Source organism: Rhinopithecus bieti, unplaced genomic scaffold (genome assembly GCF_001698545.2).
Source record: "Rhinopithecus bieti isolate Rb0 unplaced genomic scaffold, ASM169854v2 scaffold_33652, whole genome shotgun sequence".
Taxonomy (NCBI): domain Eukaryota; kingdom Metazoa; phylum Chordata; class Mammalia; order Primates; family Cercopithecidae; genus Rhinopithecus; species Rhinopithecus bieti.
In genome coordinates, this window is record NW_016814761.1 from 41,897 (window position 1) to 67,667 (window position 25,771).

Genomic DNA, 25,771 nt, shown 5'->3' on the forward strand with positions numbered 1-25,771 from the left:
TTGCTCTTTCTGCTTGTCAGAAGCTGACAAAGCCCTGACTCAGTGACCGGTGGCAGCGCAACGGAAGGATGCCTTGAAGATGGCAGGCAGGGCAGAACACAGGCTCCCACGCCTCTTGCTTGAATCACTGCATTGTTAGAAAAGGTAAGTTCAATGATCCTGGCTGTGCCTTTTCCTGTACATAAGATAGCACCTGACAGGACCGACGATTATGCCTCTATAATCTATATAACTAGGTGCATCCTCGAACCCAAACCTCGGTGAGATTTGCTCTAGTGTAGCTTCTGAAGACATTTGATGTAACTTTTTTCTTTTCTTTTTTTTTTTTTTAACGAGACCAGGTCTCGCTCTGTCATCCAGGCTGGAGTGCAGTGTCACCATCACAGCTCACCTCTTGGGCTCAAGTGATCCTTCCACCTCAGCCTTCCAAGTAGCTGGGACTACAGGCAAGAGCCACCATGCTCGGCTAATTTTTTTTTTTTTGTAGAGAAGCGCTTTTGCCATGTTGCCCAGTCTGGTCTCGAACTCCTGAGCTCAAGCAATCCACCCGCCTCAGCCTCCAAAAGTGCTGGGATTACAGATGTGAGCCACCGTGCCTGACCATACTTCTGAGTATATGCAGAACCACCAGCCTCTGTATCTAAAGTGTGGGCTAAAATGCTGCTTTGGAGCAGTCTGACAGAGACTCTCTGAAACGCTCTCCCGGGGTGCAGTCCTCAGTAAGACTCAATAAAACTAACTTTAATTTTTTCAGCGGCTTGATTTTTCTTTTTTTTTTTTTTAAATGGAGTTTCACTCTGTTGCCCAGGCTGGAGTGCCGTGGCGTGACCTTGTCTCACTGTAACTGCCACCTCCCAGGTTGAAGGGATTCTCCCACCTCAGCCTCCCAAGTAGCTGAGATTACAGGCACATGCCACCATGCCAGGCTAATTTTTGCATTTTTTTTTTTTTTTTTTTTTTTTTTTTTTTTTTATAAGTAGGACAGGGTTTCACCATGTTGCCAGGTTCTGACCTTGCTGTCACCTGCCTTGGCGCTCTCGCTCGCTACGCGCTCTCTAGGGGCATGAGCACTGTTGCCCTGGGCCGGAAAGCGTGGATTTTTTTTTTTTTTTTTTTTTTGAGACGGGGTCTTGCTGTCTCTCAGGCTGGAGTGCAGTGGCGCGTCCTCGACTCACTGCAACCTCTGCCTCCTAGGTTTGAGTGATTCTCATGCCTCAGCCTCCAGAGTAGCAGAGTAGCTGGGACTACAGGCACCCGCCACTGTGCCTAACTTTTTTTTTTTTTTAAATTTTATTTTTTTTTATTTCTAATAGAGATGAGGCTTCCCCACGTTGTCCAGGCTCATCTTGTACTCCTGACCTCAGCTGATCCACCCACTTCGGCCTCCCGAAGTGCTGGAATTACAGGCGTGAGCCACTGGGCCTGGTCAAAAGGCTGATTTCTTCTTTAGTTGACACCACCATCATTTGCCTGGGCTCTGCGATAGCCTCTGCTCCGGGCTCTCCCATGTGGGTTCTGCCTCCCTCACCCCCACAGATCATGGCCGCTTCTACTGAACGCCTTTCACTCAGGTTGGGGGCTCAACTCCCCTGTGGCCTCCAGGACCCCTGCCCTTTATGGCAACCTGGCTCTGCCTCCTCTTCCTCCTCTAGCCACCGGCCTTTGGGGGCTTTCTCCCAAATCCCTCTCCTTCCCAGACTGGGGCGTTTCTTCCTCCGAGCACTGGCTGAGGTCTCCTCCATGGGGTCACAGATCAAACCCTCCCTTCCTCAGAGGGGCCTTCCCTTCTTCCTTTTTTTGTGCTTTCTAGCTTTACTGCTTGCAGCTCTCTTGTTGGCCTGTCTGTGACCATCTGAGCCCTGTCCCTCTTCCCGATGAGACTGTCATCTTGCCCCGTGAAGGCCAGGACTGAGGCCTGTTTTTGCTTATCTTTAGTTTTGCTGATTAGGCTCAGAGCCCGGCTCCCAGCAGCAGTTGAGCAAACAGTTGTGGAATGAATGAGTGAACTGTACTCTAAACTCTTCCCAGAGAGACTGGCTGGGAGTGCAGATCCTCTGCCTCTGGGGCAGGCTTCAGTCCTGCCCAGGAGCCTAGGCCTGAGGCGGGAGTGAGAATTGTAGCGGCTGCGGGCTGGGAGGAGATGAGGATGGTCCCTGACTGAGACCCTTGCCGTGTGATCTCTTCACCCCTAGTCATTCCCCCACTTCCCTTAGACTCTGAGTCTTAGGAAGGGACTCAATATGTCCTGTGCCTCCTTCATTCCCCAGGATTGCTTTGTTGAAGAATGACCATGCCCCGTCCCCCAGGGTCTATTGCAGTGCAGCAGAGACTTTTGTCACCTGGAGAGAGGTGGGCCCTCAGGCCAGCCCAGCCCTCTCTGCCTGCCCTTAGACCCCACTGCTGCCAGGAGCAATCCCACTGGCAAAAGAGAGGAAATCACCCAGTAGAAATGCTGTCCCTTACCCTCGAAAAAAAAGAGGGAGGCTGGCCACAGTGACGCACACCTGTAATCTCAGCAGTTTAGGAGACCAAGGCGGGCAGACGGCTTGAGCCCAGGGGTTTGAGATCAGCCTGGACAGCATGGCAAAACCCCATCTCTACAAAAAATACAAAAATTAGCTAGGCGTGGTGGCGCCTGCCTATGGTCCCCGCTACTCAGGAGGTTGAGGTAGGAGGATCACCTGAGCCTGGGGAGGTGGAGGCTGCAGTGAGCCATGATTGCACCACTGCACTCCAGCCTGGGCAACAGAGCAAGACCTTGTCTAAAAAAAAAAAAAAAAAGAAAAAAGAAAAGAAAGAAAAACTGGGAGACTGAGGGGCTAAAGCTGCCAACTCATGTCCTGGCTCTCAGGTCCTCTCTGCTGCTTCTGCCCATTCCCCTGGCTGTTTCTTTGGGCAGGGGAGGGGATGGGGCTGTGGTTGCTGTGCTCCCACTATGTCCTTGGAGACGTGCTCCTTCCCTGCCAGGCTTTCATGCTGGATGGTGAACTGCTTGCAGGGTGAGACCACGTTTTTGTCCCGTTTTATTCAGGTTGTTGAGTTAGTCCTGGTGCCTGGCACACACCTGTCCAATAGATTCATGAATAATCGGCTAAGGGTAGAGGAGGTATTTGAACCCAGGCCTCTCTGTGGCTTCCTCTGAAATAGCATCTGCCACCCTGAACCGTCGCTGGCTGGCAACGCAGTGCCCAGAGCAGAGGTCCACCATGATGTGCCTCCTGGCAGGAGTTACATCCTCACACCCACATCCCTTCTCCCCAGCATGATTCAACGTTTTCTCAGCCCCTACTCTGGCAGGCTTGGGGATAGCACCAGGGGTTCCAGGAATGAGGTTGGCCAGGGCTTTTGGAAGGCAGGAAACAGCCAGTCTTTCCTGTTCTCCCCTGCCCAGATGAGCCAGACGGCCAAGCTGCCTCTCTAGAGCAGAGGGGCTTGGCCAGGGGCCCGCTGGTGAGATGAGCTCAGAGGCACCCACCCTTCCCTGAGGGATGATGCACGTGGTTCTGGCTGGGAGATGTGGGCTCTGAGCCTGGATTTCATCTGAGGGAGGAACTGCCCACAAACATGTCCCAGGATGTTGGGGTGGGACGGGGAGGGGGAAAGGTGGGAGAGAGGGAACTGTCCCCTAGCAAATGCCTCCCAGGCAAGCCCACATCTCCTTGTCCTCCAAAGGAGGGTAGGAGGGTTAGGAATATCGAAGCTGGAGTCAAAGCTATCCAGCCCCACTCTGACTACTTGTGCAACCTCTAAGCCTCGGTTTCCTCATCTGTAAAATGGGAATAGTACCCCACTTGTTGGAAGGATGACATGACAACGTATGTAAAATGTTAAACGGGGCCAAGCACAGTGGCTCACGTCTGTAATCCCAGCACTTTGGGAGGCCAAGATGGGCAGATCACCTGAGGTCAGGAGTTCGAGACCAGCCTGGTCAACACGAGGAAACCCTGTCTCTACTAAAAATACAAAATTTAGCCGGGTGTGCTGGCACACGCCTGTAATCCCAGCTACTTGGGAGGCTGAGGCAGGAGAATCGCTTGAACCTAGAAGGCGGAGGTTGCAGTGAGCAGAGATCACGCCACTGTACTCCAGCCTGGGTGACAGAGCAAGACTCCATCTCAAGACCAAAAAAAAAAAAAAAAAAAAGCTAAACAGAATATCCAGGCACATGCTGGACACAGGAAACATTACTACTGTGAGATGAGGGCCAGAGGCCCAGAGAGGGGAGTTGGCCAATGGAGCCTGAAAACCAGGGGGTTCCAGGGGCTTGTCAGGCTGAAAAACCAACCCCCCAGGGGGTTCCAGGGGCAGACACATGCAGGGGCTGCCCGCTGGGCACCCAGGGGTACATGCATTTCCTCCTGGGCAGGTGGGAGGGTCTATGGTGCCAGGTACGAGATAGGCACGGCAGAGCCAGGAAAATATCGTCACTTTATTTGCTACACTGACAGCAGCGCTGAGGGGAGTTGGGGGCTGCCATTCCTACTCGGGATGGTCCAAGGTGGGGGACAGCAGTCAACACTTCCCCATGGTGGGGTGGTCTCGGGGGAGCAGTGTAGACAATCGCCAACCTCGGGGATGTGGGAGGTGGTGGCGGTGGTGTCACTGGAGAGGGGTCCAGTTGGTGGCTCAGAGGCAGGGAGTTCCAGTGTCTGGGGTGCCCGTAGGCCTGCACTACCTCAGGGGGCCGGCGGGCAGCAGCGGCCAGGGCTGCTCGGCCAGCTCTCGTTCCAGCTGCTTGAAACGCTTCTTGGAGGTCCGCTTGGGCCGGAGGCGGCGCAGGCAGGCGGGGAGGCACTGGTCTAGCACGCTCTGCGAAGGGCAGGGAGGGTGTCGGGGCAGCCGGGGCTGAGCTGGGGTCAATCCACCCCCACCTCCGTTCTCTCCCGCTGCTGAGACCCAGGGCGGGCCCCACCTCCAGCATGAAGGCCCCCACGAAGTTGAAGGTGACCAGACCCAGCAGCAGCAGCTTGAAGCAGGTGTCGGTGATGCTCCTCAGCGCCAGCGGCCCCTGCAGGAGGCCGGGGACCAGGACAAGGCCCACGAGGATGGAGCTCAGGAGCGCCAGGGCCACCAGGAAGGGCACTGGGAGCAGGAGAGTCTCTCAGGCAGGAGCCACGCCCCCGAGACCCACAGACACACACGTGTGCACACCAGTCTCCACTCAGCCAGCATCTCTCTCCCATCTGCCTCCCCCAGCACCCCAGGGCTCCTTCCTCCCTTCCTCCGCCAGCATCTCCCGCCCACGCCTGCAGTGGCACCATTGGTATAGAGGGGCCGGCGGAAGGGCGCCCCCTTGGACACGGCTGCAGCCAGGATGAGGTACTGGAAGCTGGACAGAGAGAAGACCACGGTGTTCTCATAGTTGGGCAGGTTGTCTGGTGCGGGCACTGTCCTATTCAGAGGCACGAACCTGGGGGTACAGGGATGGGGGTCAGGGAACGAACGTGGGGTGGACAGGGCAGGGGCGGGATGGGGGTGGTCGGCTCCCTACTCACCACGGCTGGGCCAGGGTCAGGAAGTAGCCCCCTAGCTGCACGCCGGTCACCAGGGCCACCTGCAGCAGCAGGCTGCTGAGCACGGGCACGCTGAGCAGCGCCCCCGGCGGCCGCACCCGCCCCAGGGCCAGCGCTGGCCCCGTGCGGCTCATGAGCACTGCCACTGTGGTAGTGATGACCAGGTCAATGGCCAGGAACTGCAGGTCACCCAGGTTGGTGTTGATCTGCCACCGGGAAGGGAGGACAGGGGGGAAACTAAGACCTGGCCCTGGCAGCCCCTAGTCTGACAGCAGAGGCCCCACCCCTGCCCCAAAGGAGTCTGATGGGTAAGACATCCCCGGTCTAATGGGGGCAGTGCTCTCCTGCCAGCCCAGTGGAGGAGGCATAGCTCTTGATGTGAGACAAACCTCTGGTCTGATGGAAAGGGCACCTTTGCTGACCTTCGGGGCCTAAATCTGAGGGGAGGTTTCCCTCCCTGTAACAAACTCCCAGCCCAATGGGGAGACTTCGGCTCTGCCTTGCGGAGTCCCTATAGCTACCAGGGCATGCACAGTTGCTGCCCTCAGGAAGCTCCTTGCTTTCAGGCAGACACACGGGCAGACCCGAGTGTAAGATGTGCGCTGCCCTACAGTGTCACCTCATTCGCTGGGGGTGAGCAGGCCATGCCCAGAGGAGGGGAGGGGAGATCTCCTCCAAGTAGGGTGTGGGAGGTACAGCCAAGGTATAGGGCAGAACAAGTGCGTCTGGAGAAATGGGCAGACCTGTGGGAATGGGGCAAGGGCAAGGGTTTTGGCCCTGCCTCCATTCAGTCTTCCCTGCAGATGGGGGAGTTCCCAGAGTTGCGGTCAAGATGTTAGCCCATGACAGCTGCTGCCATTTGTGAGGACCTAGTGGGCACCAGGCTCTGTGCCTGGTGTTTTCCTCTTCTCCCCCGAGCCTTGCCACCTCTCCAACCACACAGCTGGAGAGTGGCAGGGTCATGATTTGGGCCCACATCATCTATCCCAGGACCTGCCGGCTCCAAGGCACACGGCTGTGTCCCCTCCCTAGTCTTGGGACAGCGCTGGGTATGCAGCTCTGCAGGTACTCACCGTGTAGAGGATCAGGACGGAGATGAACTGGGTCAGGCTGTACAGGGCCATGTACTTGAAGACGCTGAACGAAGTGTCGAGGGAGCAGCGCCCCTCCCTGAGCGGCAGGGCATGGACATTAGGGGTCTAGGTTGGCTGACCAGCCCTGCCGAGCCCTTGCCCATCGGTCCCTGCCTGCCTTACCTGATGACCATGGGCACGCACTCAATACTGGCCATGCTCGAGGTGAAGGGCGAGACCACTGAGGCTTCTGCCTGGGACAGCGAGATGCCGACATCGGCCGCCTTCAGGGCCCCACAGTCATTGGCGCCGTCTCCGCACATGCCCACGCAGTACCTGAAGAGAGGTGTGGCCCGGTGTGGCCTGGGGAACGACCCCACCCACCCCACGCGTGGGCTAGCAGAATATGATGACAGCTGGGCCCCTAACACCACATGGTGCCTGGTGCACAGGAGGTGCTCAGTGAATAGATGCAATTATTATAATAATCATTATTATCATGTTTTTGAGACAGAATTTCACTCTTGTTGCCCAGGCTGGAGTGCAATGGTGCGATCTCGGCTCACTGCAACCTCTGCCTCCTAGGCCCAAGCGATTCTCCTGCCTCAGGCTCCCGAGTAGCTGGGATTACAGACACCCACCCCCACACCTGGCTAATTTTTTGTATTTTTAGTAGAGATGGGGTTTCACCATGTTAGCCAGGCTGGTCTCAAACTCCTGACCTTGGGTGATCCAGCCGCCTCGGCCTCCCAAAGTGCTGGAATTACAGGCATGAGCCACTGTGCCCAGCCTATTATTTTTTGAGACAGAGTCTCTCTCTGTTGCCTAAACTAGAGTGCAGTGGCGTGATCTCTGCTTACTACAACTTCTGCCTCCCGGGTTCAAGTGATTCTCCTGCCTCAGCCTCTTGAGTAGCTGGGATTACAGGTGTGCACCACCACGCCCAACTAATTTTTGTATTTTTAGTAGAGATGGGGTTTCACCATATTGGCCAGGCTGGTCTTGAACTCCTGACCTCAGGTGATCCACCTGCCTCAGCCTCCCAAAGTGTTGGGATTACAGGTATGAGCCACCACGCCCGGCCTATTACTATTTTTTGAGACAGAGTCTCGCTGTGTTTCCCAGGCTGAAGTGCAGTGGTGTGATCTCGGCTCACTGCAGCCATGGCCTCCCAGGCTCAAGCAGTCCTCCTGCCTCAGCCTCCTGAGTAGCTGGGACAGCAGGTGTGTCACCACACCTGGCTAATTTAAAAAAAAAATTTTTTTTTTTTGAGACGGAGTCTCACTCTGTCGCCAGGCTGGAGTGCAGTGGCACGATCTTGGCTCACTGAAACCTCCGCCTCCCAGGTTCAAGCAATTCTCCTGCCTCAGCCTCCCCAGCAGCTAGGACTACAGGCGAGCACCATCACGCCCAGCTAATTTTTTTTTGTATTTTTAGTAGAGACGGGGTTTCACCATATTGGCCAGAATGGTCTTGATCTCTTGACCTCATGATCTGCCCACCTCTGCCTCCCAAAGTGCTGGAATTACAGGCATGAGTCACCACAGGCATGAGTCACCACGCCCGGCCTAATCTTCAAATTTTTTGTAGAGATGGGGTCTCACTTTGTTGCCCAGGCTGGTCTCAAACTCCTGGGCTCAAGCAATCCTCTCACCTCAGCCACCCAAAGAGGTGGGATTACAGGAATAAGCCGCCGCACCCAGGCTACAATGATTATTTTTAGCATGAAAGACCCGGGAGAGCCTGCCTGCTTTTGGTGGGGAGGGGTGACAGCTCTCTGGTGCCTGAGGAGGGAGACAGGCCTAGGGAAGGGCACATGAACAGATGAGCGGACAAGCTCAGCCCCCGCAGGCCCTGCCCACACCCTCTGCTGAGCACTCACTGAAGCTTCTGTAGCTCGCACACCAGCTCTGTCTTCTGCTCAGGGGCCATGCGGGCGAAGACAGTGCCCTGCACCAGGACCTGGGAGCACAGGGAGATGGGGGAGGGCTGAGGCACCCGCCAGGGAGAGCGAGCCATGAGGAGGGAGACAGAGCAGGGGAGGCGTGGGGGCGGCCAGGGAGCTGGGGGCGGCCCTACCTTGGGCAGCAGCTTGGGGAAGTGCTTCATAATGATATCAAAGGTGGGCCCGCTGAGGGCCAGGTGCCTGGATCGGGGGTCTGGCTCCACGGTGTAGCTTGCAGCCTGGTCAGGATCCTAGGGGCCCAGGAAGCTCAGCTTAGCTCCCCCTGCCCACCCTGGAGAGTTGGGGCCTGGGTCAGGTGACACAGCGGTGGGGTCACTGGGTGCGGTACAGCTGGAACTCTGGGTTAGCCTCACCTTAACGCCATTCACGGCTGTGGGGGGCTCCATCGGCAGGAACTCAAGAGAGGCAGGCTGACCCCGCTCAGGGTGGGTGGCGTGGACGATGATCAGATGCTCCTGGGGGGCCACCATGCCACAGCCCCGGGCCACAGTAACCGCTGTCTGCAGGTTGTCCCCTGGAGGGTATGGGGCAAGGTGAGGGTCTGAGGCTATCCGGGGGGGCCATCCTCACCCTGATCCTGACAGATGGGAAAACAGGCTGGATGAAATCCATCTGCCACCACCAGCCAAGTGAGCTGAGGCAGGTTATCAACATCCCTTTGCCTCAGTTTCCTCATCTGTAGATCCAGGCATCGAAGGGTCTTAGGAGAAACTGGAGCCCTGGGCTGGAGCTCCATATGTACTTCTTTTTTTTTTTTTTTTTCTAAGACAACAGTCTCTCTCTGTTGCCCAGGGTGGAGTGCAGTGGCTCGATTTCGGCTCACTGCAACCTCCTTCCTCCTGGGCTCAAGCAATCCTCCTGCCTCAGTCTGTTGAGTAGTTGGGATTACAGGAGGGTGCGACCACACCAGACTAATTGTTTTGTTTGTTTGTTTGTTTTGTTTTGTTTTTTTGTTTTGAGACGGAGTCTCGCTCTGTCGCCCAGGCTGGAGTGCAGTGGCCGGATCTCAGCTCACTGCAAGCTCTGCCTACCGGGTTTACGCCATTCTCCTGCCTCAGCCTCCCAAGTAGCTGGGACTACAGGCGCCCGCCAACTCGCCCGGCTAGTTTTTTGTATTTTTTAGTAGAGACGGGGTTTCGCCGTGTTAGCTAGGTTGGTCTCGATCTCCTGACCTCGCGATCCACCCGTCTCGGCCTCCCAAAGTGCTGGGATTACAGGCTTGAGCCACTGCGCCCGGCAGACTAATTTTTTTGTATTTTTCGTAGAGATGGGGTTTCACCATGTTGGCCAGTCTGGTCTTAAACTCCTGGCCTCAGGTGATCCCCTTGCCTCGGCCTCCCACAGTGCTGGGATTATAGGTATGAGCCATGCGCCCAGCCCACATACACTCCTTACTGCTGTGTGACTCTGCTGCCAAGTGCCCATGACTGTGTGTGCATGCATGTGTGTGTGTGCAGGGGCAGGGAGGACAAGAAGGACACAGACCTCTTAGCTCCTGCTGTTTCACCCTGGCTAAAATCTTTCTTTTTGAGACTGGGTCTCACTCTGTTGCCCAGGCTGGAGTGCAGTGGTATGATCATGGCTCACTGTAGCCTCGACTTCCTGGGCTCAGGCAATCCTCCAGCCTCAGTCGTCCAAGTTGCTGGGACCACAGGCACATGCCACCATGCCTGGCTAATTTTTGTATTCTTTTCTTTTGGCGGGGGGGATGGAGTTTCGCTCTTGTTGCCCAGGCTGGAGTGAAATGGTGCAATCTCAGCTCACTGCAACCTCCACCTCCCAGGTTCAAGTGATTCTCCTATCTCAGCCTCCTGAGTAGCTGGGATTACAGGCCTCCACCACAATGCCTGGCTAATTTTTTGTATTTTTAGTAGAGATGGGGTTTCTTTTTTTTTTTTTTTTTTTTTTTTTTTTTTTTTTTGAGACGGAGTCTCGCTCTGTCACCCAGGCTGGAGTGCTGTGGCCGGATCTCAGCTCACTGCAAGCTCCGCCTCCCGGGTTCACGCCATTCTCCTGCCTCAGCCTCCCAAGTAGCTGGGACTACAGGCGCCGCCACGTCGCCCAGCTAGTTTTTTGTAGTTTTAGTAGAGACGGGGTTTCACCGTGTTAGCCAGGATAGTCTCGATCTCCTGACCTCGTGATCCGCCCATCTCGGCCTCCCAAAGTGCTGGGATTACAGGCTTGAGCCACCGCACCCGGCCGAGATGGGGTTTCACTATGTTGGCCAGGCTGGTCTCGAACTCCTGACCTCAAGTGATCTGCCCGCCTCAGCCTCCCAAAGTGCTGGGATTACAGGTGTGAGCCACTGTCCCCGGCCATTTTTGTACTCTTTGTAGAGACGGAGTTTTGCCATGTTGCCCACGTTGGTTTTGAACTCCAGGATTCAAGGGATCCTTCCCCCTTAGCCTCTCCAAGTGCTGGAATTACAGGCACAAGGTACCATGCCCGGCCAGAATCTTTCTCTTCCTCCTCCTTGAGCTTGTCACAGCCTTTGTTTTTTTTTTTTTTTTTTTGTGCCGGAGTCTCGCTCTGTTGCCCAGGCTGGAGTGCAGTGGCTGGATCTCAGCTAACTGCAACCTCCGCCTCCCAGGTTTACGCCATTCTCCTGCCTCAGCCTCCCAAGTAGCTGGAACTATAGGTGTCCGCCACCATGCCCGGCTAATAGTCTTTTTTAGTAGAGACAGGTATCACCGTGTTAGCCAGGATGGTCTCGATCTCCTGACCTCGTGATCCACCCGCCTCAGCCTCCCAAAGTGCTGGGATGACAGGCATGAGCCACTGTGCCCGGCCTTGTCACAGCCTTTGAGGCTGACATCATTATCCCCATTTCTCAGGGGCGCCACCCAGAACCCGGGCTGTCTGACAGCACATCTGGGCTCCTTGGAAGTCACTCCACTCCTCTGAGCCTCAGTTTCCTCATCTGTCAAACAGGGGTGACAATTACCACTTGGTGGGGGGGATATTGTGCAGATTCACTAAATGTTTAAAAAGGACCTGGCCTTAAGCAAGGGCCCAAAAAGATGCCCCAAAAGGGATCCCTGGTGCCCCTTCTCTCTGCCAGGAAGGGGTGGATTCTGCCCTGCTAGCTCGGGCCCCTACATGCCATTGTACCTGTCACCATGACGGCACGGATGCGGGTCCTCCGCAGAGCCTGGATAACTGGCGTTGTCTGTGGCTTCAGTAGGTTCCTCATGACCAGCAGCCCCAGGAGGCTCAGCTCTCGTTCCACAGTGTCCCTGGAGGGTGGGCAGACCTGGATCAGAGGTCACACAGTAGCCAGGGCCCCTCTCCCAGCCACCAGGCAGGGCATCTTCCCTGGGCTCTGCCTGCATGAGAGCTTCCCTCTGCCCTGTCCTCAGAGAGGGTGGGACAGGGGACAGGCCCACCTTGTCAGTTGCTGGGCTGCCTCTAAGCTGGACACAGTGGGCAGTGACTTGCTGGCCAGGGCTACGACGCGGTAGCCAGCAGCTGTGTAGCTCTGCAGCATCTGGGCGAAGTCGGTGGGCACTGCCAGGGAGAGGCAGGTGTCACGAGGAGGGGACAGCAGAGACAGAGGCTGGGCACCCACCCCATTCTGTGCCAATGCCCAACCAGGGGGCCTCAGGGGCTGCCCCCTGCACCTGTCTCGGGGTTGCAGAGCCCTGCCACCAGCTCCGGGGAGCCTTTGACGTAGGCCTCGGGCTGAGAGGCCCCTGGCCACACCACCACCACACTCATGCGCTGCAGAGCCGAGGAGAAGGGGAAGCGGCAGAGGACGCTGACTGGCACCGGGGGCTCCTCCTGAAGGGTTGGAGAGGCAGCTGAGGCGCTGGCTGCGGAGCCCACCCCTCTGCCCTGCACCCCACAGGCCTCCCTCAGCTCACCATTCCCTGCAGCTGGGGCTCCCAAAGTGGGGGTCTCATCACTGCCAAGACCTGGGTCCCAAATGCCGAGTCCGCGGCCGGCTTCTCCTCCAGGACCTGGCAGGCAGGCAGGGAAGGTTGGTGTCTGGGGGCTTTGGTGCACAGAAGGATTTGAGCTAGACTCAGGGAAGACTTCCTTCGTGGGAGACTGGATGGTGGGTTAAGAATGTGGGCTTTGGAGTCAGGTGGACTCAAATTCAAACTCTAGCTTTGCTGCCTCAGCATCACGGAGGAGCCTCGGCGTCACGGAGGAGCCTCGGCATCAGGGAGGAGCCTCGGCGTCACGGAGGAGCCTCGGCGTCACGGAGGAGCCTCGGCATCAGGGAGGAGCCTCGGCGTCACGGAGGAGCCTCGGCATCCCTCGGCATCAGGGAGGAGCCTCGGCATCACGGAGGAGCCTCGGCGTCACGGAGGAGCCTCGGCATCAGGGAGGAGCCTCGGCGTCACGGAGGAGCCTCGGCATCAGGGAGGAGCCTCGGCGTCGCGGAGGAGCCTCGGCATCACGGAGGAGCCTCAGCATCCTCCGTGAAGCAACACTTGAGCTTGCTTGCTAGGGCTTGGGGAAGAGGAAATGAGACCAGGCCGCTGCAGCCCGCGCGGTGGCGCATACTAGGCACTCAGCATGTGACCTTGCCCTTATTACGTTATTTTTATTTTAAGACGGAGTCTCACTCTGTCACCTAGGCTGGAGTGCAGTGGTGTGATCTCGGCTTACTGCAACCTCTGCCTCCTGGATTCAAACGATTCTCCTGCCCTCAGTCCCCTGAGTAGCTGGGACTGCAGGCACGTTCCACCACACTTGGCTAATTTTTATATTTTTAATAGAGATGGGGTTTCACTATGTTGGCCAGGCTGGTTTTAAACTTCCGACCTCAGGTGATCTGCCTACCTCAACATCCCAAAGTGCTGGAATTACAGGCATGAGCCACTGCACCCGGCCTATCATTATTATTATTCTTTGAGACAGGGTCTTGTTCTGTTACCCAGGCTGGAGTGCAGTAGTGTGATCACAGCTCACTGCAGCCTCGCCCTCCCAGGCTCAATTAATCCTCCCACCTCAGCCTCCTGGGACTACAGGCATGCACCACCACACCTGGCTAATTTTTGTATTTTTGGCAGAGATGGGGTTTTGCCATGTAGGTCAGGCTGGGGTCCTGAGCTCAAGTGATCCTCCCATCTCCGCCTCGCAAAGTGCCAGGAGCCACATTACAGGTGTGAGCCACTGCACCTGGCCTGTTATTATTAATGGTGGGCATAGTAAGAGACCACTCTGGAAGACTGAGAGGGAAGACAGGGTAGGATTCGTTAGGCCCCACTGCCCAGAGGCAGGGGGCTGACCTGCTTGGCCTCCTCACCCAGCCAGTAGACTCCACCATCTTCAAGTCCATGGGGTCGCCCACGGGGGTGTCCTGGAGTCGGCTGAGGGCATGGCAGGTGGCCAGTGCTCGGAGCAGGGGCCCCACGGGCAGGCGGCGGGGCTCTGGGACCAGTGGCAGGAATGCCTGCCCCTTCAGGGGCACCACCCCCATCACGTCTAAGCCGTCCTCAGTGAGGGTGCCCGTCTGCGGGAGACAGGTGGGTGGGGTAGTGATGAGTCCTGGGATGGGGGTGCCCTGCTGAGCTGGGCATCCAAACCCCAGGCCCGGCGGACCCTATGGGAACTCCAGGAACCCGAGCTGGAGCCAGAAGATGCCCTTTCTTGCCTGCTGTCCTTGGCACATGCGGTTCCCTCTGCTGAGGTCCCCCTGCCCAGACCCCGCTGTTCCCCTGTCTAGCATCATCTCTTCTAGGGAGTATTCCTCCTTAACTCCCAAGGTCAGGGCAGCTGGTTTGCTCTGGGCTCCTACCCATGGCCTCTTCACTTCCCCACACTTGTGCACTGTGGTTAAGAACTCAGCCCACGGTTGGTGCTCAATATATGTATATATATATATTTTTTTCTTTCTTTTTTTTTTTTGAGATGGAGTCTTGCTGTGCTGTCGCCCAGGCTAGAGTGCAGTGGCGCGATCTTGGCTCACTGCAACCTCCGCCTCGGTTCAAGCGATTCTCCTGCCTCAGCCTCTCAAGTAGTTGGGATTACTGGTATGCGCTACCCTGCCCCGCTAATTTTTGTATTTTAAGTAGAGACAGTTTCAACATGTTGGTCAGGCTGGTCTCGAACTCCCAACCTCAGGCAATCCATCCGCCTCAGCCTCCCAAAGTGCTGGGATTACAGGTGTGAGACACCACGCCCAGCCTCAATATATTTGTTGACTGAGTGCATGAGTCAGTGCCTGTGTTCCCCACCCTAAACTCTAACTGCCCAAGTATGTGTCTGGCTCCTTGGCTAGCCTGGGAGCTATAGGAAACTGGTCAGCCCCCCTCCCTGGCTTATTTATTTTTTTGAGACGGAGTCTCGCTCTGTTGCCCAGGCTGGAGTGCAGTGGCTCAATCTTGGCTCACTGCAAGCTCCGCCTCCTGGGTTCAAGTGATTCTCCTGCCTCAGCCTCCCAAGTAACTGGGACAACAGGCATGCACCACCACACCTGGCTAATTTTTTATACTTTTAGTAGAGACAGGATTTCACCATATTGGCCAGGCTGGTCTTGAACTCCTGACCTCATGATCCGCCCACCTCGGCCTCCCGAAGTGCTGGGATTCCAGGCATAAGCCACTGCACTGGGCCTCCTCCCCAGTTTAAAAGCTCTCCGTGGCCCCTGAAAGCCTCTGAATGTCATCTAGCCTCTAGCCTCTGTCAACCAGGCCACTGCCTACCCAGCCCTGTCCTGCTCCACCACTCCCCATGCCCACGTACATGCCACATCTGTGCCACGCCACTCCCTGTGCCCCAGGTGCATGGTACATCTGTGCCATGTCACTCCCGCCTTTTACCCTTGCTTCTCCCTGACCTACCCCTCACTGAGGTCACTGAGGGACCTGCTCAGGGGGCTTCCTTGACTGCCTTCTAAGGAAGTGTCCCCATCTACAACCCATCATTCTACCCCAATGGCTTCCTTCCTAAAACCCATCGCCTACCCCCCACCCCGGCAGCTCCTTTGTGCACTCCTGGATCACTTATTTTGGTGGGGGACACACACACTCCAGTGACCACAAGGATGCCTGTGTTAGTCACTGCTGGGCCCCAAGGGTTGAGAGCAGCACGGGATGCACACTAGGGCCCCAGGGCCCCACCAGTAATTTTTTTTTTTTTGAGTTTCACTGTCGCCCAGGCTGGAGTACAATGGCGTGATCTTGGCTCACTGCAACCTCTGCCTCCTGGGTTCAAGCGATTCTCCTGCCTCAGCCTCCCGAGTAGCTGAGATTACAAGCATGTGCCATCATGCCTGGCTAACTTTTGTATTTTTAGTAGAGACGGGGTTTTGCCATGTTGGTCAGGCTGGTCTTGAACTCCTGACCTCAGGTGATCCGCCCGCCTTGGCCTCCCAAAGTGCTGGGATTACAGGTGTGAGCCACCGCGCCTGGCCCCCCACCAGTTCTTGAACACATGAATACGTGATTCTAGACATTTCATCTGCTAGACCATGAGCCCAGTGAGGGCGGGAGTGGGGTGGGGTGGGGGACGGGGGTGGATCCTCTGGGGGTTTCCATCCCTAGACAGGACCTGGCATCCTGTGGGTGCTGCTGAGAGAATAACATGGGAGTGGAGGCCTGGCTGGGTGCCTGTGGCTGTCCCGCTACCCCGCGCCAACCCCGCCTGTGGCCCCACCTTGTCGAAACACACCAGCTGCAGCTTGCCCCCCAGGTTGATGCGCAGTGGGTGGATGCAGAAGATGCCCTGTCTTTGCAGCCGGCTCTGGGCATAGAGTGTGCACACGGTCATGGCAGCAGGCAGGGCGGGCGGCACCACCACGGTCACCAGGTCCAGAGCCCGGATCACAATCTCGTTCAGAGGCAGCTGGCAGGGGCACCATGAATGTGAGCACCTGGCTGGTTGGCCCCTGGGCCCTACTGGCAGCACCCGCCACCCCACCCCCAAGGCTTACCCGGTTTCGGTAGAGGATGAAGATGCTGTAGATGGTGCCGAGAAGAGCTGAGGGGACAGTGAGGGACTAAGTGGGATTTGGGACCCAGGCGGGGAGGCTATGGGCAGAGGAGGGTACAGGGGGCCACTCACCCAGGACAGAGAGGGCAGCCACAAACTTCATGCTGTGTTTATAGAACTTGAAGTTGATGGGCCGGGGGTGCAAGATGGAGCTCACCAGGCCCCCTTTTGCCGTGCAGAACCCTGGGGTGGAGGCAGGGACCCCAAGGCAGGGAAGCCAGGGTGAGGACAGGTCTTCCCCACCCCTAGCCCTCCCGACCTGTGCCTCTGGAGTTGCAAGACACGGTGTTTGTGAGATTAGCCATCAGCAGTGTGGAGTCCTAACAAGTCTGGCCCAGCTCTTGTAGGTTTTTTGAGGGCTTTAAAGAAGGAACTAGTGGATAGCATCTAAACATTGGGTGGTTCCACTTAAAATCCAGACACAGGGAAGGCTCCTGCCGGCCTGCTACATCCCTGTCCACTCCAGCACTGTAACCCCGGTGGCTCCTCCAGACCTTGCAATGCTTGGCCTTAGTCTGGCCCAACTTCTCCTGCTAAGATGGGAATATCAGACCCCAGTTGTGGGCCGACTTGCCCGAGGTCCCACAGCAGGGCAGCAGCAGAGGTGGGTGTGGGGTCCAGGGTTTCAGGTCACACCCTGCCCCGCTCCACCTCTCCCATGGGTGCTGAGCCCAGGATCTCTCTCAAGCCCAGCCTCTTGGCTCATACCTGTGCGAGTCACCACTGCCAGGACGTGCGGTCCCACATAGGCCCGGGCCTGCAAGATGAGGGTCCCGCAGAAGAGCGTGTGCCGCCGGTGTGTCTCTGCACAGTAGGGCCCCAGCCCTTCAGGCAGCGCCGTCTTCAGCACTGGAACGCTCTCTCCTGGCAGGGAACATGGTGTGACAACCACTCCACACTCCTCCCTCCCACCAGCAAGCCAGGAGTTACGTGTACAACTGTCCCACAAGCTCTAGGTCTCAGTTAACTCGGTAACCAGGTGTGAACAAGAAATCACAGCCCCATTTTACAGAGAGGAACACTGAGGCTCAGAGAGGACAGAGACATAAAGGCACAGGGAGACACTCCTGGAAGCGGGTGGCAGCCAGCTCCCAGGAACCAGTGGTGGGGGGGGGTCAGACAGAGCGTGTATGGGCATCATGTGTGCAGTGGGGCGGGGTGGGGGGGGTCGTTCTCTTTCTGCTAGAATTATTTTATAACATGTATGGAGTGCTTTTCTAACTCCAACCAATAGAAGTATTTACAAGGGGCCGGATGCGGTGGCTCACGCCTGTAATCCCAGCACTTTGGGAGGCTGAGGTGGGCAGATCACTTGAGGTCAGGAGTTCGAGACCAGGCTGGCCAACATGGTGAAACCCTGTCTCTACTAAAATACAAAAATTAGCTGGATGTGGTGGTGGGCACCTGTAATCCCAGCTATTTGGGAGGCTAAGGCAGGGGAATCACTTGAACCAGAGAGATGGAGGTTGCAGTGAGCCGAGATCGTGCCACTGCACTCCAGCCTGGGCAACAGAGTGAAACTCTGTCTCAAAAAAGAAGGGGAGGGAAGGGGGGAAAGGAGCGGGAGGGAGAAGGGGAAGGGGGAGGGGAGAGAAATATTTACATGGAGCGGGCAAATATTTCCATGAGTTGGAATGAGAAGAGCACTGCATGCTTGCCATGGCCCTGTGAAGCCCTGGGCAGCCTGCCTGGCAAAGAGTGGCACTCCCTTATCGAATGCCTGCAGGCTGGGACTACTGAGCACCTACTGTGTGCACATTCCTGCGAGGGACTCAGAGACAATTCTGCCACGTCTGCCTCACAAGAGATGAACAGATGAAGCATGTGTGGACAGTTTATGCAGGGCTGGGCTCAGGGCGTGTGCCCATGAATCATACCGATCACAATTACTACTTTTTTTTTTCTGAGACAGAGTCTTACTCTGTCACCCAGGCTGGAGTGCAGTGGTGCGATCCCAGCTCACTGCAACCTCCACCTCCTAGGCTCTAGCTTAGCCTCAGCCTCCCACCTCAGCCTCTCAAGTACCTGGGACGACAGACGTGAATCACTACATCTGGCTAATGTTTTGTATTTTTGGTAGAGACGGGGTTTCAACACGTTTCCCAGGCTGTTTTCTTTTCTTTTCTTTTTTTTTTTTTGAGACGCAGTCTCGCTCTGTCGCCCAGGCTGGAGTGCAGTGGCCAGATCTCAGCTCACTGCAAGCTCCGCCTCCCGGGTTTATGCCATTCTCCTGCCTCAGCCTCCCAAGTAGCCGTGACTACAGGCGCCCGCCACCTCGCCTGGCTAGTTCTTTGTATTTTTTTAGTAGAGATGGGGTTTCACCGTGTTAGCCAGGATGGTCTCGATCTCCTGACCTTGTGATCCATCCGTCTCGGCCCCCCAAAGTGCAGGGATTACAGGCTTGAGCCACCGCGCCCGGCCCCAGGCTGTTTTCAAACTCCTCGCTTCAGGCGATCCGCCCACCTCAGCCTGCCAAAGTGCTGGGATTACAGGTGCGAGCCACTGCGCCCGGCCTACGATTAACTATTATTATACAAATACAACGCCAGCCAGAAAACTTCCCTGGAAAAAAACCACTATCCTGCAGTTTTTTAGTAAACTCTCTCCAATATCTACCACCAAAATATAACATATCTCAGAGAAAGAAATACTTGCACTTATCAAGAGACACAGGACAAAGCTCCTCCTGTGGCATCCTTTGCAATGACTGGAAAGTCACATTCTAAATATCATGGGGAGTGGGCCGGTTGAGTCAGTTACGATACATCCGTATTGTGGACTCTCAGGCAGCCGTGAGGTGGGGCCATCCGTGCTTGCGGAAGGATGCCCAGGAGAAAAAGCAAAGTATTGAACAATACACAGCACACGATCCCACATTCAGAACAAAAGGAGAGGCATATCAGCACATGTGCACACACGTTATGCGGAAAAAGGCGTGCAAGACACCTCACACCCTTCACAGTGGCTGCCCTGGGGAGGGGAAGGGAAGGGAAGGGGTCTGTGGGGGAGTGAATGGGGACCCCAGTCTCTCACTCTGGCAGAGGGCTTCCCACTCTCCTGTGCCATCTGGAATCTTTATGACCTGAAAGTGGGCACTGGTATAGAAACAGCTCAGATGCAGCCAGGTGCGGTGGCTCACGCCTGTAATCCCAGCACTTTGGGAGGCTGAGGTGGGCGAATCACTTGAGGTCAGGAGTTTGAGACCTGCCTGACCAACATGGTGAAACCCCATCTCTACTAAAAATACAAAATTAGCCCAGTGTGGTGGTGCATGCCTGTAATCCCAGTAATACTTGGGAGGCTGAGGCAGGAGAATCACTTGAACCCAGGAGGCGGAGGTTGCAGTGAGCTGAGATCGCACCACTGCACTCCAGTCTGGGCAATAAGAGTGAAACTCCATCTCCAAAAAAAAAAAGAAAGAAAGAAATAGCTCAGATGCACTGGGTGGCCAGCCATTTATGCTGCACCTGTCACGCTGTTAAGCGCTTTGCACAACTCTGTCCAGGAGGAGCGACTGACAGTCATCTTACAGAAGAGGAAACTGAGGCATGGAGAGGTTAAGTTGTAATGGCCCAAGGGTGTGAGGTCAGCAAGTGCTAAAGCCGAGATTGTTACTTGAGAGAAAAAGGAAAAGGAGGCCGGGCGCGGTGGCTCACGCCTGCAATCCCAGCACCTTGGGAGGCCGAGGTGGGTAGATAACCTAAGGTCAGGAGTTCAAGACCAGCCTGGGCAACATAGTGAAACTCCATCTCTACTAAAAATACAAAAATTAGCTGGGCTTGGTGGTATGCACCTGTGGTCCCAGCTACTCAGGAGGCTGAGGCACAAGAATCACTTGAACTCGGGGGGTGGAGGCTGCAGTGAGCTGAGATCATGTCACTGCACTCCAGCCTGGACAACAGAGTGAAACTCCATCTCAAAAAAAAAAAAAGGAAAAGGAAACTCAAATGAAAACTTTTGCTGCAGGGCAAAGGGTTGGATGGCAGGGGAGGAAGGAAGCTGCAGGCCAGGGGCTGGGGGCTCACCTGTCAGAGAGCTCTCATTCACCATGCACTCCCCGGCCACCAGGGCCGCATCGCAAGGCATCAGCCCACCCTCCTGGGGCAGCACCAGGCAGTCTCCGGGCACTAGCTCACTGGAGTCCACCCACTCTTCCTCTGCAGGCAGGTAGGAGAGGAGCTCAGCTAGGTGGGGCCAGCCCTAGCCACGCCCCCCAGGTTCCTGCCCCCACTCCCTGGGCTCTAGCTCCTCACCTCCCCCTGGTCGGCACACGCACACCCGCATGGACAGCTTGACCATGTCCCTTAGAGTCTGGCTTTGCTGTGGGCAGGGGACAAGAAGGCTGTAAGTGGGTGGGGGCCCCTGGGGACCCACCTGCCCTGTCCCCACCCACCTCATGGCACTCACCTTTCTGGTCTTGTACAGCGACAGGCAGATGGAGATGGCGGAAATGAGGAAGATGCACAGGGCGTACCAGTAGTAGTGGTCAGCCAGCCACAGCGCGATGCTGAAGGCCTGGAACCCATAGTAGGGGTTCAGTGCCTGGGGAGGGGGCAGGAGGCAGCGTCAGGGCTGCGTCCCCCAGGGCAGCCCAGTCACAGGCTGGGTCTCCTGTGCCCATGGGAGCAGAGGGCCCAGTGGCTGCCAAAGGACTGGAGCCAGGCCTTTCTCCTGGTCAATCCCATCTCCACCCACCCAGACATCCCCAGGGCCCTCAGTTTCTCCACTCTAAAGAGAACAAGGGTTTATGACCAGCCTGGTCAACATGGCGAAACCCCATCTCTACAAAAAATACAAAAATCAGCCTGATGGGGTGGCCTGTACCTATGCTCCCAGCTACTCAGGAGGCTGAGGTGGGAGGATCACTTAAGCCGGGGAGGTGGAGGTCGCAGTGAGCTGAGATCGCACCACTGCACTCCAGGCTGGGTGACAGAGAGAGACCCTGTCTCAAAAAATATAAACAAACAAACAAACAAATAAATAAATAAATAAATAGGACAAGGGTATTTACTGAACCCCCACTACATGCCAAGCAAGCACTTTATCTAAGTGTCACACAACAGCAATTACAATTCCACAAGGCGGGTGCCACCATTAGCACCATTCTACAGATGAGGAAACCAAGGCATGGAAGGGTTAAGCCACTGGCCTAAAACCACATAGTTCCAGCCGGGTGTGGTGGCTCATGCCTGTAATCCCAGCAATTTAGGAGGCCAAGGTGGGTGGGTCACCTGAGGTCATGAGTTCAAGATCAGCCTAGCCAACATAGTGAAAGCCCGTATCTACTAAACATACAAAAAAAAAAAAAAAAAAAAAAAAAAAATTAGCCGGGCGTGGTGGCGGGCGCCTGTAGTCCCAGCTACTTAGGAGGCTCAAGCAGGAGAATCGCTTGAACACAGGAGGCAGACGTCGCAGTGAGCCGAGATCACGCCACTGCACTCCAACCTGGGCAACAAGAGAAAACTCCATCTCAAAAACAAAAAACAAAAAACCACATAGCTCCTAAGTGACAGACTGATTTACACGGGGCCAGACTCAAAGATCTCTCTCTCTTTCATGGTGCCTGATCCTGGTCCGAGGGCTGGGATGTTCACACTTTATCCTAGATGTGTCCAGGTCACTCACTGGCTTCTCTTTGTCCCTGTGTGACCTGGGCCATGTCACAGCCTCCCACTGAAGCTTGGGTTTCTCAGGTGTGAACAGTGCAGTCCCAGGCCCATCCCACGGGGCTGTTGGGAGCACAAAGTGGAGGATGCACAGAGAGGACCCAGGCTCTAGAGTGTGTCTCTGGGGACCCGGTAGGAGCTTAGGCCATGTGGATTTGTCTTTTTTTTTTTTTTTTTTTTTTTGAGACGGAGTCTTGCTCTGTCACCCAGGCTGGAGTGCAGTGGCCGGATCTCAGCTCACTGCAAGCTCCGCCTCCCGGGTTCTCGCCATTCTCCCGCCTCAGCCTCCTGAGTAGCTGGGACTACAGGCGCCCGCCACCTCGCCCGGCTAGTTTTTTGTATTTTAGTAGAGACGGGGTTTCACCATGTTGGCCAGGATGGTCTTGATCTCCTGACCTCGTGATCCGCCCGTCTCGGCCTCCCAAAGTGCTGGGATTACAGGCTTGAGCCACTGCGCCCGGCCTCGGATTTGCCTCTTGGCCTCCAATCCCTGCAAGTGGGGCCCCAATCTGTGACCCAAGCCTTGGGCAGAACCTCCAATTCCTGGACCTGGTCTCTCTGGCTGGGCTGACTGCGGCAGGTTCTGAGATGACGATCCACTATGGAGAAGGGGACAGCTGGCCTGGTTGCCATCGTAAAGTGGCCCAGAGGAGGCAAGCCCTGGGCCAAGGTCACACAGCACGCCAAGCCAGGGCTGGAGCAAGACCCAGGGATAGCCCTACCTCGTCCACCAGCAGCTGGGGGTAGGACTTGACCGGTACGCTGATCACGTTGGGGCCATAAATGGCCTTCCTGGAAGAGGGGATGAGGTCAAGCCATGAGTAGGAGGAGCTGTGGCTGGACCCTCCCGGGGTGAAGGAGCTCCCCATTTTACAGCTGGAGAAACTGAGGCCCAGAGAAGGCAGGTGACTGGAAGCCAACCACATTGGGGAGCAACACAAGGAGCCTCGGTTCTCAGGGCATCCCGGCCCAGGGCAGCACTGACCTCACCGTTTGGTCCTGGAGGCTGAGGCCATGGCGGGAGTGGTGGATGTCGTCACAAGAGCGGCCGTGGTCCAGCAGGCTGAGGATGGGTGCGAGGGGACACACATGGGCCATGGGGCCTGAGCTCTGCATCCCCTACCCTGTGCAGGCCGGAGACTATTGGCTCCAGGACCCCCATCCCTCTTCTGCCACATTGAGCTCCTGGGAGCAAGTAAGCCCCCCTTGAACCCAAGGCTTGGCTTTGCCCTTTTATTCCTCTCACTGGGCTCCAAACCAAGTCACTGAAGAAGGAGAACAGAGAGATGATGCTAACAATATGAACAGTGAAAGAGTGGCTGTTATTTAGTGATAAGGGCACTATTTACACTGATGATACCTTGGGAGAGTCACTTAACCTCTCTGCCTCAGTTTTCTCATCTGCAAAATAGGGGCAGTGACAGCACCTACCACATAGGGCCATGGGTGGATTAAGTGGAGCAAGCCTCATGGACTGCTTTGGACGTGCCTGCCATTTGCTAAGTGATGAATGCACAAGTGATTTTTGCTATTATCCCCATCATGCAGCAGAGGCTGTTGCTGCCATCCCCATCTCCCCTCTGCCTCACCTCCACATGACAGCTGGACCCTGAAAACACCTGTCTTTACCTGAGGCCTTCTGCCTGTGTGTGCACCCTTTGCCTGTGAGCCTGGAAAGCGCAGAAGGTTCCTGTCCCATGACTGATAATGGCAGGGAATTGATGGGTAAGTGTCCCAGCTCCCTCACTCCCTGTGTGAGGTCGCCCGGAGGTGTGTGGTCTCCACTGTCCTGAGGAGATCCCCAGGGTGACTGAACTCGGGGTGTCCACGGCAGTGGCAGCCAGCATAACCTCCCTCCGTGCTTCCGTCCCTTCCCCAGCACTGCCTGGGATCAGCTTCAAAAGCAACTCCCTGCCCTTGCGCCCTCGTCTGGGGGTCTGCTCCTGGGGCATTCAAACTAAGGTGTGTGAGCAGGTCCCGGGGGCTCACGCCTGTAATTCCAGCACATTGGGAGGCTGAGGTGGGTAGATCACCTGAGCTCAGGCATTCGAGAACAGCCTGGCCAACATGGTGAAACCCCGTCCCTACAAAAATTACAAAAATTAGCTGGGTGTGGTGGCGCGCACCTGTAATCCCAACTACTCGGGAGGCTGAGGCAGGAGAATCACTCGAACCCAGGAGGCGGAAGTGCAGTGAGCCGAGCTTGTGCCATTGCACTCCAGCCTGGGCAACAAGAGTGAAACTCCATCTTAAAAAACAAACAAACAAAACAAAAAACCACACACACGCACATACATACACACACACACACAAACTAAGGTGTGTGGTGAGCTTGTGTTTTTCTTTTTTGAGATGGAGTCGTGTTCTGTCACCCAGGCAGGATGGAGTGCAGTGGTGTGATCTCAGCTTACTGCAACCTCTGCCGCCCGGGTTCAGGCGATTCTCCTGCCTCAGTCTCCTGAGTAGCTGGGATTACAGGCACGTGCCATCATGCTCAGCTAATTTCTGTATTTTTAGTGGAGACAGGGTTTCAGCATCTTGGCCAGGCTGGTCTTGAACTCCTGACCTTGTGATCCACCTGTCTTGGCCTCCCAAAGTGCTGGGATTACAGGGGTGAGCCACCGCGCCCGGCCCGAGCTCATGTTTCTTAAGCCTTTTGTAGGTGGCAGAGCAATGACTAAACCCCGAGGGGACAGTCTGAGTCCAGAGCTGATGGTGTGATTCACAGTGGTATCAGCACCTCGGACCAGACGCGGTGCCAAGCCCTACATGAATTATTATCTATTTCACCATCAAAACAATCCTAGGAGGAAGAAGTTATCTTCATGCCCCATTTACAGACAGAAATCCCAGGCCTGGAGGGGCTCAGTAACCTGCCCAAGGTTTCAGAGAGCAAAAGCATTAGAGGTGAGGGGGGAGCCCAGGCCATGCCATGCCACCATCTATGCCCGAGCCAGTGCCACTCTGGGAGGTGATGAGAGCCACACAGGCCCTGACTCCTACCTGACCTGGTAGAAGGCTTGCTGGGTGTCGATCCAGATATAGCGTTGACCCTGGAAGAGGTAATACCGCAGCACCCGCTTCTGGGTGGGAGAGAGGAGAGGATGGGTTGGAAGCTGGCCCCAGCCCCAGGAGGAGTGTGCTTGTGCTAGGAGCTGAGGGATGGGGAGTAAGCGGGCAGGGACTGGAGTCACCAGACGGAGAGGTGGGGAGGGGCCTGAAAGTGTAAACGTGCTCAGACAGCATCCTGGATGTTTGGGACAACAAAACCAAAAGGTGATTGGAGAATATGAAGTCTGACTCTCCCATTGCACAGATCATGAAACTGAGGCCCAGAGAGGGGCAAGGACTTTTCCAGAACCCACCCGTCCACTCACCGCCTCCTCGCTCTTGTGGAGCTGGGCCGTATCCTTCCAGGCACCCTCTGGTACCGCCCCCACTGCCGCCTGGCTCCGGCCATCCTCCACCTGGGCCTGTGGGGGCGGCTCCAGGCTGGGGAGAGGGGGTGGGAGTTACTATCAAGCTCTGGGAGCTGCCCTGGTACCTCCCTGTGCTCACAGAGCCACCTTCCCTCCCTAGGATGGGAGGTGCCACAGTCAGCCTTAATCG

The 25,771-nt window shown here is 56.2% G+C and overlaps 1 protein-coding gene across 7 annotated transcripts in view; it reads right to left on the bottom strand.

Moving 5' to 3' along the window:
• Positions 1–4,409: 4,409 nt before the first annotated feature.
• ATP13A2 (ATPase cation transporting 13A2) overlaps positions 4,410–25,771 on the bottom strand; it is a 29,319-nt gene continuing 7,957 nt past the window's right edge. The window contains exons 5-29 of one of the 7 annotated variants that reach the window (XM_017852076.1): positions 25,540–25,654; positions 25,166–25,242; positions 23,148–23,225; positions 22,885–22,954; positions 20,904–21,038; positions 20,750–20,816; positions 20,522–20,653; positions 17,205–17,360; positions 16,569–16,679; positions 16,438–16,484; positions 16,161–16,349; positions 13,810–14,016; positions 12,416–12,511; positions 12,173–12,332; positions 11,939–12,059; positions 11,664–11,788; positions 8,906–9,066; positions 8,666–8,782; positions 8,469–8,548; positions 6,770–6,922; positions 6,587–6,683; positions 5,496–5,719; positions 5,259–5,410; positions 4,913–5,082; positions 4,410–4,809 (exon numbers count right to left, since the gene is read on the bottom strand). In XM_017852076.1, the coding sequence (XP_017707565.1) occupies positions 4,672–4,809; positions 4,913–5,082; positions 5,259–5,410; positions 5,496–5,719; positions 6,587–6,683; positions 6,770–6,922; positions 8,469–8,548; positions 8,666–8,782; positions 8,906–9,066; positions 11,664–11,788; positions 11,939–12,059; positions 12,173–12,332; positions 12,416–12,511; positions 13,810–14,016; positions 16,161–16,349; positions 16,438–16,484; positions 16,569–16,679; positions 17,205–17,360; positions 20,522–20,653; positions 20,750–20,816; positions 20,904–21,038; positions 22,885–22,954; positions 23,148–23,225; positions 25,166–25,242; positions 25,540–25,654 (3,178 nt within the window). In that variant the 3' untranslated portion in view covers positions 4,410–4,671. Of the gene's footprint in view, positions 4,810–4,912; positions 5,083–5,258; positions 5,411–5,495; positions 5,720–6,586; positions 6,684–6,769; positions 6,923–8,468; positions 8,549–8,665; positions 8,783–8,905; positions 9,067–11,663; positions 11,789–11,938; positions 12,060–12,172; positions 12,333–12,415; positions 12,512–13,809; positions 14,017–16,160; positions 16,350–16,437; positions 16,485–16,568; positions 16,680–17,204; positions 17,361–20,521; positions 20,654–20,749; positions 20,817–20,903; positions 21,039–22,884; positions 22,955–23,147; positions 23,226–25,165; positions 25,246–25,539; positions 25,655–25,771 lie in introns of all 7 variants that reach the window. The other 6 variants (XM_017852078.1, XM_017852075.1, XM_017852082.1 and 3 more) reach the window with 6 other exon arrangements.